Source organism: Pyxicephalus adspersus, chromosome 4, assembly GCF_032062135.1.
Source record: "Pyxicephalus adspersus chromosome 4, UCB_Pads_2.0, whole genome shotgun sequence".
Lineage (NCBI taxonomy): Eukaryota > Metazoa > Chordata > Amphibia > Anura > Pyxicephalidae > Pyxicephalus > Pyxicephalus adspersus.
In genome coordinates, this window is record NC_092861.1 from 30,938,844 (window position 1) to 30,955,789 (window position 16,946).

Genomic DNA, 16,946 nt, shown 5'->3' on the forward strand with positions numbered 1-16,946 from the left:
GAGTGCGACACTGGGTCAGATCCATGTTCAGGTTTCACCCAGGAGACTATCGGCATGAAGTTTGTAGGGTCCCCTGTGTGTTTGCATAGCTTTCTTCCCACATCCCAAAAATATGCAGTTAGGTTAATTGGCTTCCTGTTCAAATAAAAATGGCTCTCCACTGTGTGAATAGCAATATGACTTTATTATCCACTCAGAGGGATAGCTGGTGATATGACTATGGATTTTGAAGAATATTTGTACCATATACTAGGTGGTGCATGGGTAATATGGTACAGTTTAGTATTTATTTTAAATTTGCAATTGCAAAAGACATTTTGTAGTAGGTTGTCTTATAGATAAGTTTTCCCTCCCTTTATTTAGAAACAAGTTTGTGCTGAACACAACTTCCACTTAACATCTATATAAAGCAGATACATCTCTATGTAACCTGCAGACACGGTCTGCTGCTTCCTGATGCATTTTGTCCTCTTCCTTCTCCTTATCTAATGCTTTAAAATGAGAAGTCTCCTTTTCCTGTTTAGTATTTAGTAGGAGAAATTTTTTTCCTTCTTTTATCCTCCACGTTTATATTTGATCATCCTCCATTTACTTTTCAAAGATGTAACATCTGAAAAAACATTAATGGCAGGAAATTGTAGAAGAAATTATATTTATCTAGTTTGCAAACAACTACCCGGATATTCCAATATATTATAATATATACCAAATACTTCTAGGTTTGCTTTATTTTATTACTTAGGGCTGTGAAGTCGAAAACAATTTCTAGGTACCAGCAGCTAGTCCGCAAAATGTACTAACTCCTGATGTAAATCGTAATTAAATAATACAATATGTTAAATTCCAATTTCATAGATATGACTTAAAAAAGTATCCCCTGAAATAGGATTAAACCTCAGTGAGCAGGTGTGATGTCAAATTGCACTATTATACAATCTGACATTTGTACATAGTTATTCAGGATTATACATTACAAAAAGTTTTCATTTAAGTTGATATGTTTACAAAAGTTCTCTTTAGTGTAAACACATAATAATGTGAATAAATAAATAAATAGCAGTCAGGCAGGTACTTTTATCTTATTGCAAAAGAGACATTGGCTGTCCCTTCTGCAATAAGCACCCTTCTAGCAATTTTTTTTTACAAGGTATGTTAGGCCCTGCTTTACCAGTGCCTGGGTATGTATTCTTAGAATCTCTGTTATTTGACTGCTCTATTAATGTAATAAATCCATTTTTACTAATTTACTGTAAACACATCGTTTTTCTTTCATTTGGCTCGTTGTTTGGTGATAGGTCTAGTTAACTAAATGTAATCATGTATGAAACTACATTTCTCCATAGTTCAGGACTTGCAAGGGGACGCTTATATTATCCTGTAAAATTTCCATCTATTTAGTAGTCCTTTTTTACCTTGCTGTCAAATTGCTACCTGATTTGGATGGGAGAATTACTAAAATTCACCATGATGGACCAAAGCAGCACCTTTTTTTTTTTTTTCTATTTGGAGGAGAGAAGGTAGCTGTTAATGTGGAGCTCTGTTGTCAGAAGCAATTATTGCATACAAACACTGACACTGCAGCCCAGGGTAAATCCAAACGTTATTGGGTACCTTTTTGGTGAGGACTACCAGCATATTTCTTTTCTTACCTGAATTGGAACATTCACTAGAAAACATAAAGAAAACATTCAATAGAAGCTTGTTTAGATGGATGGTCGAATTTATGAGCAGTTATCACTTACCTGGACACACTGCGGCAACTGCTAGTAGTTGTTACTCGTCTTTTACAGTGGCCTTTTGGGCTTTATCAAGCATTTGAAAACCACTAAAGGGGAGAGGTTTTCTGGTGTTGTGTTTTGTCCTTCAAAGGTACTAGAAGGGTAGGCATTGAGCGGCGGGCACACAACTATGAGATACTGCAAGGAGCACCTCTGCTCCCAATGAAATCTGCATCACCTACTTTTTGTTTATTAATATTGAGAGGTTTGTAGACTTGGGGAACAATTAGTAAGCATCCCAGCAGGGAAGAAATCCACCTACTGATTTTCCCGAATGCACTGGGTGAATCTGCAGATCTGGCCGTTTCACAAATTATCAGGAAGACCGCTAAAAATGCCCTCCTAGCAAAGTTATGTGGGTAAAAGTAACTCTGGAAGTTTTCATTCTCTCAGGGCATTTACAAGGGTCACATACTCTAAAATATTGCTTTTTTGTGTAGAACACCTAAAGGGAAATATTCTAAGCACTTGTTAAATACACATTGTTCAGATAATAGTTCCATGTTTGCAGTTATATCTCACACTCTTACCTGCATGTTAAAGCTCTTAGAGAAGATATAAGTGCCTCTCAGGATTTAAACTGCTGATGATCTTTTATTCTGAAAATTGAGCTAGACACTGTTTTTAAGATGCATGTAAAACATTTATATGATATAACTGGTTAATCATAGGTAAATTATTAACTATACTTCCTGATGTCATCATGGTTGCAATTTACAAATACTTTGTTGTGGAGTACCTTAATGTCATTTTTTTGGTTGGTTGGGTATTTTTCACAGTTGAGTCACTGAGCCTGATGTATTTTATTTTTTTATCCTGATTGTTTTTAAACTCTCCCAAGGATGAAGAGTATACACTTTTTCACCAGTGAACCTGGGTGGTCCAGCAAACCTGGAATGGATCTTGTCCAGAATTGAAAATGTTTGCTAGCAAAAATTTTTTAGGAAATCCATTCCAGATTTGCTGGGTCACCCAGCCTTACTAATGGTGTACTCTTTCGAGCTCTGGAGAACTTTAATAAATCAGACCCCCAGTAAGGAGAAATGACTATTTCTGACCCTTCACCTTATGTGTTAAGTGGAGGTCAAGCTTCTGCATAAGCCACAATACAGGTGCCTGATATTTAAAGGGAACCTGTGCGGACAGAAATAGGTATGCTGCCATTGCTGTTGTATTTTTTGGATGCAGGCTGCTGAGTTGTTTAGTTAGTCTCTAACCTAGAAAATATGTGCAGTGTGGGAGTTAGTTCAGTTTAGATCAGTGACTTGATGTTCAGGAAAATGTACTTTACTACAAGATAAACCCTTACTACAAAAAAAAAATAAACACTTCTTTATTTCTGTTTGCATGGGCTCCCTTAATTTGTAGTGATGCCATCAGCCCCCTAATGCTGTTATACGTTTCTGTAGCAAATTTTCCACACATTGTATATGAATACCCCAGGAAAAGTTAACATATTATATATGAATATTGCTGTTGATTTTAGACATTCATGCCTTCACACATTTCAGCCTCCTTGTGTTAGACAACATTGTGATCTTCCCAGGATCTGCAGGGCTTAGGCAAAAAATGACTGCTTATTTAATGGGTAAAATAGAGATCAAAGGTATGGTTCTGTAAAGCTGCTAATTACTGTATCTTCTGTTTGGCTATTTTAACAGTCCTTTATTATTTATTATTTCTCACCCCCCCTGTCCAGGCGCGGTTTGAATCCACCCCACAGAGTGAAGTCAATCTCTATGACAACATTTACACAACAAGAAATAGAATTCCTTCAGAAACATGGAAATGAAGTGAGTATAAACTGTGCATGTAATAACTGATGCATTATCTCTGTATCTAGTGTTTTATGTCCTGACAAAAGGCTTCATGTAAAAGTGGTCTCTTTCTGTCTCTGTCTCTGTCTGTCTGTCTTTCTCTGTCTGTCTGTCTCTGTCTGTCTGTCTCTGTCTGTCTGTCTCTGTCTCTGTCTGCATTCTGGTTCTTGACTGTTTGTTATAAAGTCATTCTAGTGAGAAAAGTACAATGTCATGTTTTCTATAATTAAATATAATAATTATAAACATAGTAAATACCTTGTGCACAATTTAGGTGTTGAACCCAGAGGAAGCAACTGTACAAGATGCCCAGTTAGACTACTGTGATTTCCTGCGGTTGGAAATGCTGCTTCTTTATTAATGATTACCAACAGCTTTCTTATTTTTGTGCTGAACTATTCGTGCATTTTAAGAGGGAAACTAAAATACACCTGAAAACATTAAGACATGCAGAGTTTTATGAAGGACAGTGTACTCAAATCAAAGCTTGGTTTACATGGCAGTCCCCTACCCCTTTATAACAAAACAGGAAAGCCATAAAAAGAGAAAAAAAAATTCCAGCTTTTTATTCCCCAGGTTTTCAAACTCTTTGTTCTCTGACTTCTTTAGGTTCCACACCAGGATCCTGGCAATGTGAAGTAGTGCATTCTTGTTATTGCAAGATTTGGGAACCTGGAGATGAATATGGGTGTATGTATGGGCACCACTGCTGGTTCCTTGCTTGTTGCCTGCCAGTCTTCTGGGCTTGATTAAACGAGCTTGTGTTGTACAAACATAAAATAGGCTGCTAAATGAATTTTTTTCTCTCTCTCTCTGTCTGTCTCTCTCTCTCTCTCTGTCTGTCTGTCTCTCTCTCTCTCTCTGTCTGTCTCTCTCTGTCTGCATTCTGGTTCTTGACTGATTGATTGTTATAAAGTCATGCTAGTGAGAAAAGTACAATGTCATGTTTTTTATAATTAAATACAATAATTATAAACATAGTAAATACCTTGTGCAAAATTTAGGTGTTGAACCCAGAGGAAGCAACTGTACAAGATGCCCAGTTAGACTACTGTGATTTCCTGCGGGTTGAAATGCTGCTTCTTAATTAATTCTTAATTAATTACCAACAGCTTTCTTATTTTTGTGCATTTTAACAGGGAAACTAAAATACACCTGAAACAATTAAGACATGCAGAGTTTTATAAAGAACTGTGCACTGTTAAAGTAGACAGTGTACTCAAATCAAAGCTTGGTTTACATGGCAGTCCCCTACCCCTTTATAACAAAACAGGAAAGCCATAAAAAGAGAAAAAAAAAATCCAGCTTTTTATTCCCCAGGTTTTCAAACTCTTTGTTCTCTGACTTCTTTAAGCTCCACACCAGGATCCTGGCAATGTGAAGTAGTGCATTCTTGTTATTGCAAGATTTGGGAACCTGGAGATGAATATGGGTGTATGTATGGGCACCAATGCTGGTTCCTTGCTTGTTGCCTGCCAGTCTTCTGGGCTTGATTAAACGAGCTTGTGTTGTACAAACATAAAATAGGCTGCTAAATGAATTTTTTTACATTTAGTTGACCTTTACATTTATATATCTAAAACATCTTTTAACGGTGCCATAGGAAAAGCTGGTCCTAGGGGGCTGCAGTGTTATTGAGTGATGCTGAAATGGCCAGGGCTGAAAAAAACTTCTGTATTCAATAAACATCTCATTAGTATAGACAGGATCATTGTTTGACACATTAATGCATGTTAAATAAGCCTGCAGAAAATTAGATGGCGTTGTCTTATCGTGACAATACCAACTGAATGTTTTTCTATAAGGGCCACTTGCATGTCATTAAATTACCAATGTAATTATTTAATACAGACGCTTTTACATCCTGAAGCAGAAAAGGGACACATTTATTTTATTTAACAGACATCCCTAAGGCCAGAAGAACATTTTAAAGGATTTTCATGTTTGGTTTCTGTAGCTAAAATTTTTGGTTTCTACAGTTGTTTTGGTTCTTAGATCACTAACATTTTTGGTGGATTTCTTCGGTGTGTGAGGTTCTGTTCAGTTTGTTTCATTTTTGTTCTGGTTATGAAGTTTTTATTTCCACTTCCTATGCCATTTTAATTGTAAGGAATTGATTACAACACAGCTAAATTGATTGATTGAATTGATTGCATGTTAGTAAACATTGAATGCTTTGTTTTTGCGGTGGGTACTCATATTGTTCATGTTACATTTTGCTGTTGGAAGGAATGCAGTCTGCTTTTTCACCTTATCTATATTATCAAATATTCCTGGTAAATAAAATTTCTGACGAGTTTATATACTAGAATGGAAACTCCGTAGGAAGCTTCCTAGCTGGTTACTATCTATTAGACTATCTTGGATCCGCAGATCATTAGATAAAGTCCAGCCAGTTTCTAAACATAGCAACTATATTGGGATTTTACCGACTAACTGTGGATAAGGGCTACAGCATTTTTCTCTATTTGCCCCACTATTAGTTGATGTGCTCATTATTTTTGTACATTAGGATTACCCATCTTCTTGGTGATGCTTTGGAGAGACAACTTTCAGTTAAAGTGTAGACCGCCTTTGTAAACTGATCTGCAGTTCTACAGAAAATTAATTTTTAAATGGTATTCTTTGCATTTGTGCATATATTTGTCTTTACCATAGAAAGAACTCAGCAGTTGCACGCTTGTAAATCCGCTAGATGTTTTGGCTCACCTATGCCGTGCTTTGGCTTTCTTTCACTTCTATGTTGTGTAGTTGAATATCTAAGCCATGCACATGTCTGGTTCATTCTTGCAGTGTATACCCGATGATCTTTGAATACTTTGTGTGCTTTACACTTTTAATACGTCGATTGTAGTTCTCATAAAATAGTGTGGGTACACTACAATTTTTCTGTGTTGGTTTTATTTGAAAATTTACATTAGAATTTTGTGAAGGCAAAGAACAGTATGTCTTGGAGTCCTAAATTAAAAACTTTTAGACCATGAAGAACGGCTCCCAACAGTTGTCTGACCTTTGCCATAGTTGCAGGTTGGTCGTTTCCACTGCATTTTCCACTCTCTGTTGCTTCCTGTGATTTTTGTTTCCTCCTGTGATCTTCCTGCAAAAGCAAAAAACATACCAGAACCAACTACAAAGGGGCTTTGAAATGCTCTGTTAAAAAAGATAAAGAAGGTTGTATCTGGGTTAGGACATTTCTCAGCTAGTAGCATGTTTATGGGTATTGGAAATTCAGGGTAGGATTCATGCCAAAGTAATGATTTCCAGTATGTGGGTGGCCCATAAGCAAAAGAAGTGCACAGTCACAGAGAAATTATTATATTTTACAGATATTTATTATGGCACATAGATAATCTTTGAACAAAACGTTGCTAGACTCTTGTGTTATCTTGAGAGACTTGGAATATTCTGCAATCCATAAAATCTTATTGGCAGGCTAATAACCCTTTTTCTTCTTGGAGAGGTGCCACGCTAAGGTGAAGTCTACACGGATTGTTTTTTAAAATTCTTATAAACTCCCAGTTTTAAAACTAGCCTAAAAGTTCTTATTAAACACCAGAAAGCTTTTTATGTTTTTTTTGTAAGCATTTTTATGCATTTTAAAGCAGGCTTTTAAATCCAAATTTTGTTGTGGATTAATAGATTAAGTGTTAATAAACGCCTGGTATCGTTTCTATTTGTTTTCAATGGAAGCGTTTATAAATTGAAGCAATTATAGGCATTTATAGACCCGTACAAGCAGTTATAAAAAGGAAGTTGTAAAGTTTTTATGCTGCCCCCAAACTCCCTGGTGTGGACTGGCCCACTGCAATGAATGGGAATTTCATACATGGGCATTTAAACACTTAGCTTTAAAGCTGGGCAAACAATCAGTGTCGACTTGGCCTAAATAAGCTTTAACTGTCATAAATGTGATAATATATAGGAAGTGACAGGTACCCCAGTGCCTTTTTTTTCTCTAGCAATAGTCCCTTGTTTTCCACTTATTCATCTGATACAATCATGTCTTGTCATCTTTGAATCTCTAACTGTTCAGAACGCTGTGCTTCAGGGTTTATGCCGCTTCGAGGAGGTATAAAAGCATATAAAAAGGTATAAAATCTCCAATCTCTAGTCTTTGCCATTATCTGTCTTGATTCTCCCTGCAGCATTTCTGGGTTTGCTTAGGAGAAATTGCTCTCCCTTTGGGGCTTTTGCCTGATGGCTGCCATAAGTGCCTGTGTGGAGAGTTCAGTGCAAACCCTGAAGGGAGAAAACATTTATTTCTCTTGGGGTTGAACTCCATGAACAGATTATAAAGACATGACAGGTCACACTTGGGTAAGGGGTTACTTATTAGGATTTATATCTCGGCTAAATACACAAAGCATACATAATAAAATACAGCATGGCTTGGTCTCTTAGCATTCCATTTTGAATCCGTGTTATATAGAACAGACCTACTATCCAGAAGCCATTGCAGCACCAGTATATGACGCACGCAGGGCAACTGAGGTCAAATGTTTTCAAAGGTTTACACGTTTTTACTGAGACACTGCAAACAATTATAACTCCATTTGACTGTCTTCAATAGAGAAATAAAATCAGGAAATATTTGCTTTTCATCTAAATAACATGATTAGTGCCAATTCCAGATGCTGTAGCAGGCTCATTGATTAAACAGACAAAGCAGTCCTATGTTGTTGGAGGTAATGTGGAATACAATACTGTTGTGTAAATAAATCCAGCTATGGCTGCCACAGAAAAACACTGGTAATATCTGCCTGGTTGGATTTATGTAGGTATTTTAATTATAGGACTTTTGTGAGATGACTCTTCCTGAAACATTAAACACACAATGTGTCTTTTGTATAAAGTTTCACTTTTTATTATAGGACAACATAAAAAGAGATGTGGGATAGCATGGGTGTGAAAGCGATTAGCTTACATCCAATACCAAGTAATGCAGGCTTGTATCATGGAAGAATAAATTGTTTTTAGCTTGGAATAGAAAGTGAGAGAACTCCTGTCAGATTTTTAATGCTATCGAGAGTTTTGTTTGAGAATTGTGTTCAATAAAACTAATCAATTGTTATTTGTGATTTATTGACTGGTGTAAACAGTAATGATAGTTATTGTGTAAAATACATCACAGATGGAAACTATCAGATTGGCTTGCCTTGTTTGTTCAAGCTGCACCAAACATTTAATTGCATATATTTTTCTTCTCTTTTTAGGTGTGTAAACAGATATGGCTCGGATTATTCGATGATAGGTCTTCTGCAATCCCAGATTTTAGAGATCCGCAAAAAGTGAAGGAGTTTCTTCAAGAAAAATATGAAAAGAAGAGATGGTAAGGACATCATTCTGTTACCAATGTTTTAACAAATATTTTACTTAATGCATCAGGGGAGTAACATTCCTCCACCCAGTATGTTTGCTGATAAGTAGCCATGCTGATAGTTTTGATAATTGACCTTTCACAATAAAATTCCCTAAAGTCTATCTGGACAGTTTTATAAGATCACTATTTTTTAAATATCATTTAGAAGGGCCACAACCTCTGACAGAAAAAAAAACACTTTTGGCTGTTCTCATTGGGGAAATTTCCTCTCACTTTCTGGCTTATTGGCTGGTGGTTATTCCAAAGAAAGAGCGTCACAAATACTTGTTTTAGTTAAAGTTTAGAACCTCTCTAAACGTTTATTAGTGTGAAACATATTTATGTGCATATGTAATATAAAATAATATATGGGTTTTGTATTTTTTTTTTTGTATCCTAGCATTTAATTTACTTATCATTTTGCATTCATCTGTTTTTTTTCTTCCAGGTATGTACCGCCAGAACAAGCCAGAGTAGTGGCTTCTGTTCATGCCTCTATATCTGGTTCTTCTGCAAGTAGTGCAAGTAGTACACCAGAAGTCAAACCATTGAAAACCCTCCTGGGAGAATCTGCGCCAGCTCTACAACTGAACAAGAACACCCCTAGTCAGGTGAGTGTGTAGTATTATTATACTACCTTTGATTCACTTAAAATGTCAGGCTTTTTTGAGAAGAGAATCTGCCTTATAAATCTACTTTTTTAAAACTAATATGCTGTTCTAATATGTATGTCAGACAGGGCTTGTTGGCAAGAACCATTGTGCTTCAGCACAGAAACATTTTGTACCTGCAAAAGTAGTGCTCTTAATGCACACAATCTTAGTAATGACCTTGGTTAGCAGGGCTATTTTGCGCTTGCCCGCAACTGTTCCAAAACATGTACAGTACTAGCAACATTTCTAAAAGATTCTAAAAAGACCACAAACTAGAAATGTTTGCGTTCTTAGAGACTCTACTTCGTGTTTATGGTAGTAGTGCTATTGTAGCACAAGAAGTCATTTTTGGTGGCTTAATTGTACATGTATAAAGCCCAGTTGAACCCTTGGTTTATATCCGCCAAATACATTTCAGATGGATTCAAGACGATCTAAACTCGTTGGTGGGTGGTAAACTTCTGCCATAATCGGCAAGTATGGTATATACTTACCTTGTGCTGTCACCTTGCAGTAATAGGTCCAGGACCTGTCATCGCTGCAGGGATGGGCGCAGCATGTTTAATTGGATAATGTACTGCGCAAGAGTTGCATATCTCTTGTGAAATAGTGCTACCACCTGGTGATTTTTTAGTTTTCAGTTTAGGTACTCGGTGTTTAGTTGCCCACCACGTGTTTGTAAAAGCAGCCCCCAGCCTTTGTAGCAAAGCCTGTTAACCTGTCAGCGGTGACAGAGTGGATACTTTTCTCTCTGTGGAGAATCCTTGGTCTCACTGCAAAGGTCTGGCACACCCCATACTGAATCAATCCTAAAAATTTTCATTTAGCAAAACCTTGTATATCTTCCTGATTGGAGAACTCTGGCTCTTAGGAATAACAGGAATAGCAATAACAAGGGTCCCACTCTGCAGCATGCTGACAAGGGACAAACTCTCCTATTCATACTGCAGCTGATTTTTTTTAATAAAATAAAAATTTTACACAACTTTTAGTTTTTATATACAATGAGTGAACTTTTCTGCTTTCAACTGTTTAATTGGGCTTTAAAAAGTTACCCAGCTTTGTAATCCTAAGCTACTTGTTAGGTATTATTTAATAAATCAGTTCTCCTCTCTTTATTGTTTTTCTTCCCTTAGGTTCCTTTTTTAATCATATGCACATTTTTCATGGGGAGGAGTGGAGAATGAATACTTCCTCTTGTTTTTCCTGCCAGCCATCCACTCTATTCTGTAGTGCATGACCTCTTGTTCTAGCTATAATTTTTCCTAAATACTCTCCCTAAACAATTCCCTGGAGCCTGCACTTTCCTGGAAATGGCTTGTTCTTCTGATAGTGATAGTTTTGTTAATCACATGACTCAAATACATGCTGAAGAGAATGTCCCCATCATTTTTCCCTAAAGTACCGATGTAAGCAAGCTACACAAATAATTACTGCTGTTTTCCACTTGCCTGCATAACAACGAGCGTAATCTCTCAAGGGAAGATACACAGAAGTGAATTGTATATGTTGTTTAGCCTCAGATTGCTAGGATTCTGATTACTTCAAATCATAGCATATAAAGATAAGAATCCTTCAGTCAGTGCTGTTTCCATCGGTGTGATATATTCTTCTAGATTTTATTGACCTGTTTTTATGTTTAGGTTACTGATATTTGATTGCATTTTCCACATTCACAAAGTTGAAACACATTGTCTGCTGTATACGTTATAGCCTTGCAATGTGGTTAGGCTACATTACTCACATAAATGGGTCTCATTCACACCAAATTTAGTACAGTTCTGTCTTCTCACTGTGCTTTAAACTTGTGGATAGAACTATAACTGCAATTATGCAAAGCATTCATGTGAATAAAGGATTTTTTTCCTGAACCCTCATGCCCCGTAACACTTGTGATCCTTTTCACTTGCAACAATTACCTAGTGCCAGGATAGCTAAAAAAAAAATTGCAGTGAATATATGCCAAAGCATCACTCTCTCACATAAGTAAATGATGTAGTGTGTCAATATTACCCTGTGCTAATAGGTCTTTACTCTTCTCTTATTGCCATCTTTTTTTTCTTTTGAGTTATCAGTGAGAGTATTGCAGTTGTAACATCATCCTAAAAGAAGACATCCAGGAAGATGAAAAAATGATGCATATTTAGGTGTTTTTTTTTGTATAATATATCCTTTAAGCTCTGAAAAGGAGAAAGAAAAGTGGTGCAAAGAGCCAATCAATAGCATTTCTTAGGTTCTCACAAGGAAGATTTATTTTTCTTTTCACTGAACGATTACATTCTGGGACTTGGGGCAATAATTTTTGTTGTATGATTTAAAGTATATCTAAAGCCAAACCAAATCTTTGATTTGAATAGAGTGTGTTCCCCAGTCGGTGTTTTATCCTATATGCACACAAGGTCAGAAGAAATCTCCCCAAAGTGAGGGAAGTCCTTGTTTAAAAATGTTTTAGTTACTTTATATGCTGCAGATAAAAGTGAGGTCTTCTCCCTGGCTGTTCTATGTGGCAGAGATGTATCTATATCAGTCACATGCCATGTATTATTAGAAATACGTACACTTTGGTAGGTATAACCGCTTACAAATATGTTTGTGTATTTAGCGGTTTGTCACACCACTGTATCAGTAGAAACAATACACCCTTTAGTTCAGTGAACAGTACTGTTGGATGTCCTTCTCTCCATGACCAATCACTAGCTGTTTAATCATAAAATACCTTGTATTTTATGATAAAGAAAAAAAATGCATTACTAAATCACAGCCATGATATTTTCACCAAAACTTACATTTAGTTGTTTTGCATTCAGACAAATGAAAGGTGTGCTCAATTTGGTATCAAGGCTTGTGGAGAATGTGTCTGTACGCAGATTCTTTGTATGGTCGTTTACAATGCCCAAGGAAAACCAGTCTTTGTTTTAGAATGGTTAGGTACTTCTCCAAAAACCTGTGCATATTTTTATTGGAAGATGCTTACCGTATTATGTATGGTCCTTAAACTATATAATATGGTGATTAAGACTCATTTAAATGTAGTTCCCATTATAATTGTATAAAAGAGTCTATTTATTAAAATGCGGAAAATGCAGGTAAATTACACATGGTCACTTGGTTAGGTAAAATTTGAAATGGTAACCTGTAGTAATAATAACAAACAATAATTGTAGCTGTCATTTTGCAGCCTGTCTGTGAAAGACCATCTATGTTCTCATTGAGATTTCTTTCTATTCCTGTTCTATTGATAACCATCACCAGGGTGGAACAAGAGGTCTCCTCCTAGCAAGGAGAAAGACCATAAAACCCTAACAGAGGTTCTAAATCTTTCTAAAGCTGCGTACACACTTGCAATTTTTGTCGTTGGAAAGGATCTTTCACGATCCTTTCCAACGACAAGGGACTGCAAGATGCATGAACGATGCTGTACATACAGCACCGTTCATGCTCTATGGAGAGGGGAGGGGGGAGAGCGACGGAGCGGCACCCTGCTGCGCGCTCTCCCCTTCCCTTTCATTACGATCGGCTGTCGTCCATCGTCCGTGGATCCGGCAGGTCGGGCATCCGAACAATGGACGACACCGACTGTACACACGGAAGATTTTCGCCCGATAATTGGCCGATGCCGATTATCGGGCGATAAAAATCTGCCGTGTGTACGTAGCTTTACTCTTAACACAAAGATAAAGCTTTGCTTGGAGATGTACTTCAGCTTGTGCTTGCCCTGAGTCCTTGAAGGGACTGAAAAAATACCTGAACAACTGTGTTAAATAATACATTTGCCATATTGTAAGTTGTAACTGGAATTTACATCATGTTACATTCCCCATATATTAATTACTTTAATAAATTACTGATATGCCAGACGTGATGCTTAAAACCCAGAAATGTCACGTTACTTGAGTGTAATGTTTATAAACCACAGAGATCTGCAGCCTAATGCTTATAGGGAATGAGTAATAGAGGGTAATTCTATAACTATTCTATGTGTATTGTATAGACATAGAATAGTTATAGAATTTTCCCTAAGTCTCATGTCCTCCAGTGCATTCTTTAATTCCCACTGAGTGGTGATAGGTCATTTATTGTAAACATTTGTATTTCTTCATGTTTTGTGCCTTACAACAAATTCCATTGGTTAACTAACAAGAGCTATCCCAAATTGTGAAATCTAGCATCTTCATTTGAAACCAGTGACATATGGGAGATATAATGGATGACTTCCACCTGTGGGAACGATTATTTATTTATAGAGTACAGGTTCTCCTGATTACCCAGTTTCTGTAAGGATCACCATTTGCTGCATTAGATGGCCAATTCATTTAAATGTATGCTGCGCTTTTAAAAGAAAAGCATGCGAGTGCATCACTATTGGTTTTTACAGTGAACTGGTGAGGTGTATTTGGCATTCCATTGAGAATTAATGGCAACCTAGTGCAGCACAATAGTTTGAGCAAACCCTAAAATCATCCTTGGAATAAAACTGATAAAGTTAACATAGTGTTGTACGATTAACATGTTTTATATCAGCATCTATCTCTGTGTGCTTATAAAAGAGTTCTCTGTTTTGATCAGTGTGTTCAGAAAATAAATCCTGTTTCAAGATCCATTTAGCACAGAATTCAAAACAAGAAAAACACGAGCAATTAGGAAACTGTTGGAATTTTATGTTAAGTAATTCCATGGGTCTAATATATTGCCTGTATATTGACATACCTTTTTTTAGTTTATGGCAGATATCCTCAGAATTTGTCAAGGCCCCATATTTCAGTGCACTCAAAAAATCCTTTTAGTGTGTATTTTATAATATGAATGAAATAGAAGATGGTTGTGACATATTTTTTGATTGTAACCCTTTCTGAATTTTAATAATTTATAAAAAGTCAGCGTGTGTTTGTAAAATGTATTAGTTTATGTGCACCATTTCACCTCCGGCAGTCCATACACAGCCGTGACCCCTCTGCAGACACTCCAATACCCCATATGGGTCACCTTTTTAGATGGAAGGCTTGCCTTCAGCCCCATAAAGTATTAGACAAAGAATGGCAGCCCTACACCAAGCTAGGATCTCTGCTAAACTTGTTCCAAACTTCATGGTCCAAGCACCTCCAAATGCCCCCTTGCATTTCTAAGAGCTTAATCAAACATAGATGCAAAAATGTTACCATTTCTTCTTGAGGGAAGGCCTTTGTATTAAACTATTATTTTTGAAATTTTACATTTCATAAATATGTACAGGTAGTCCCTGGTTTACATACGAGATAAGGACTATAGGTATGTTCTTAAGTTGAATTTGTATGTAAGCCGGAACAGGTACAATATTTTAATAAATGCAATTAGGACAGATGTTTATCTTAACATATTATTAGGCAGTGTGGTGTCAATTACTGTATACAATCCTCACTATGAGGTATTCACAAACAGCTGTGTTTAGCAAAAGATTTCTTCTGCAAGTCATGCAAACAGCCAAGCTTTCCCATCTTAAGTGTTTTCTGAAATTCTTTGAAAGATGGATATTAGTAGTTATTTGTGTTCTAGTAGTGCAGCAGTATTACAGTGGAACTTCAAGTACCAATGTTTAAATGGCTTTCTATTCAGCTAATAAAGATCTTGTTTTCAGTCTCCTGTTGTGGCTCGCAATCAGGTGCCCCAGCATCATCATCATCATCACCATCAACATCATCCAGAAAAGAAGCAGTTTGACCTTCTGAGTGACCTTGGAGGAGACATCTTTGCTACACCTGCGCCTCAGTCAGCTGCCCCAGCGAACTTTGCCAATTTTGCAAACTTCAACAGTCACGCAGGTATGTGTCACTATTGTTTCTCTAATTGAGAATATCAGTTGTTAATGTAATGTTGCTGTTCACTGAAGAGTATTTTTCAATACATGGGCCTAATTTTGCTACTGAGCTCTGTAACCCACAGTTTTTTTTTTTACAACAAAAATAAAGGGAGGTACTAGAAAAAGATTGTCTAATATTCATGTATAAAATTTACTAATAATCTGACCCATAAAATTATTTAGATCTTTTTTTTTTTTGAGCATGTAAATCAGCATTGGTATATCTTTTGTTTGTGAAGTTTTCAGTGATATCTTCATATGAAATATATGCATATCTTTCCATCGTTTTGCTACAACATTTCTTACAGCAGAAAGAACATTTTTAGGAAAAGCAGCAATAACCAGTGCAATCTATTGTTTGGCTATTTTTTCAGAGCAGTGGCAATGCTACAATACTATCAAATAATATTATATGGGCATTGTAAGCTGCAACTTTTCAGCTCCACATAGAGCGTCAGCAGTACCACATACAGATTAGTTTCATACGTAGTTTTAAGGAATAATGTTTGGTCTTTTCATTGCGTGAAGAACAAGGTTTAATAATGCAAGGAATTGCTGCATAATTTAGGATACTTGAAACAGCGGTGTCAGATCTTTGACTGGATGTTGGCCAGTTGCTAAGAAAAATAGGACTTTGCTGTCTTTTAATGTAATGATGATTTCCTGAATGGAAGAACATTAAATAAATTCCTTGGTACATAAACCCAATTAGGGGGCTAAGAATTTTGTGTGTTTTGTGTTCTCTGCAATGGAGAATGTGAATACCATGATTTGTGAGGAATGAATACATACAGTGTTAAACCCAATTTATTTTTTAAGCCGGTAGGGAAAAAATTGTAGGCTGGTGGTATCCCCTGTATTGTGAACAAACTCATCAGTTACTACCCAAAAGCATCTGGGTGGTTACTTAAAAGTGCTGGCTTGGGAGCCCGGCTAAAAGGGGCTGTTCATTGCTAAGTATTTTGGGACATTACTCTGGAGTCTGTTGGTATTGTTTGAAATCATCTATAGTTATCTCTTTGGACTACCATCAGATAATAATAGTTTAGATTATGACTTCCAGGAACTACTTTAATACCCATAAATGTATTTGATCTGTTTTTAGCTTCCTTCCTATATTAAATTAGTATTTTCCTCATTTTATTTAATGTTTTACAATAGAGGTCAGCAAACTTTTTTGGCCACTAGGCTATTTCAGGGGTGGGAAGAAGCACACTAGGCCGGACTCTCTCTCGAGCTCCGCCCCCTGAAGGGAAATCCCTCCCCTCCGCAATGCATAGGGAAGGAGAGGGAATGTTCCCTATTTACCCCGGCGGCTGAAGTGTTAACACCGGCTGCAGTAAATAAGGAAGGGAGCCACAACTTGGAGGCTCAAGAGCCCCATGTGGCTTCGGAGCTCTGGCGGCTCTGGTAGCTTGTCCCGGCTCCACCGCGGGTTGCCGGCCAGGATTAGGCGGGATCGGCCAGGGAGCATTAGACCGGAACAAACTACCGGCTAGGTCGTAT

The 16,946-nt window shown here is 36.9% G+C and overlaps 1 protein-coding gene across 8 annotated transcripts in view; it reads left to right on the forward strand.

The window, feature by feature from the left end:
• AGFG1 (ArfGAP with FG repeats 1) overlaps positions 1–16,946 on the forward strand; it is a 47,238-nt gene that overhangs the window by 13,457 nt on the left and 16,835 nt on the right. For all 8 annotated transcript variants that reach the window (XM_072407709.1, XM_072407708.1, XM_072407710.1 and 5 more), the window contains exons 2-5: positions 3,478–3,571; positions 8,809–8,924; positions 9,403–9,565; positions 15,219–15,402. In XM_072407709.1, coding sequence (XP_072263810.1) covers positions 3,478–3,571; positions 8,809–8,924; positions 9,403–9,565; positions 15,219–15,402 — 557 coding nt within the window. The remainder of the gene's footprint in view (positions 1–3,477; positions 3,572–8,808; positions 8,925–9,402; positions 9,566–15,218; positions 15,403–16,946) is intronic.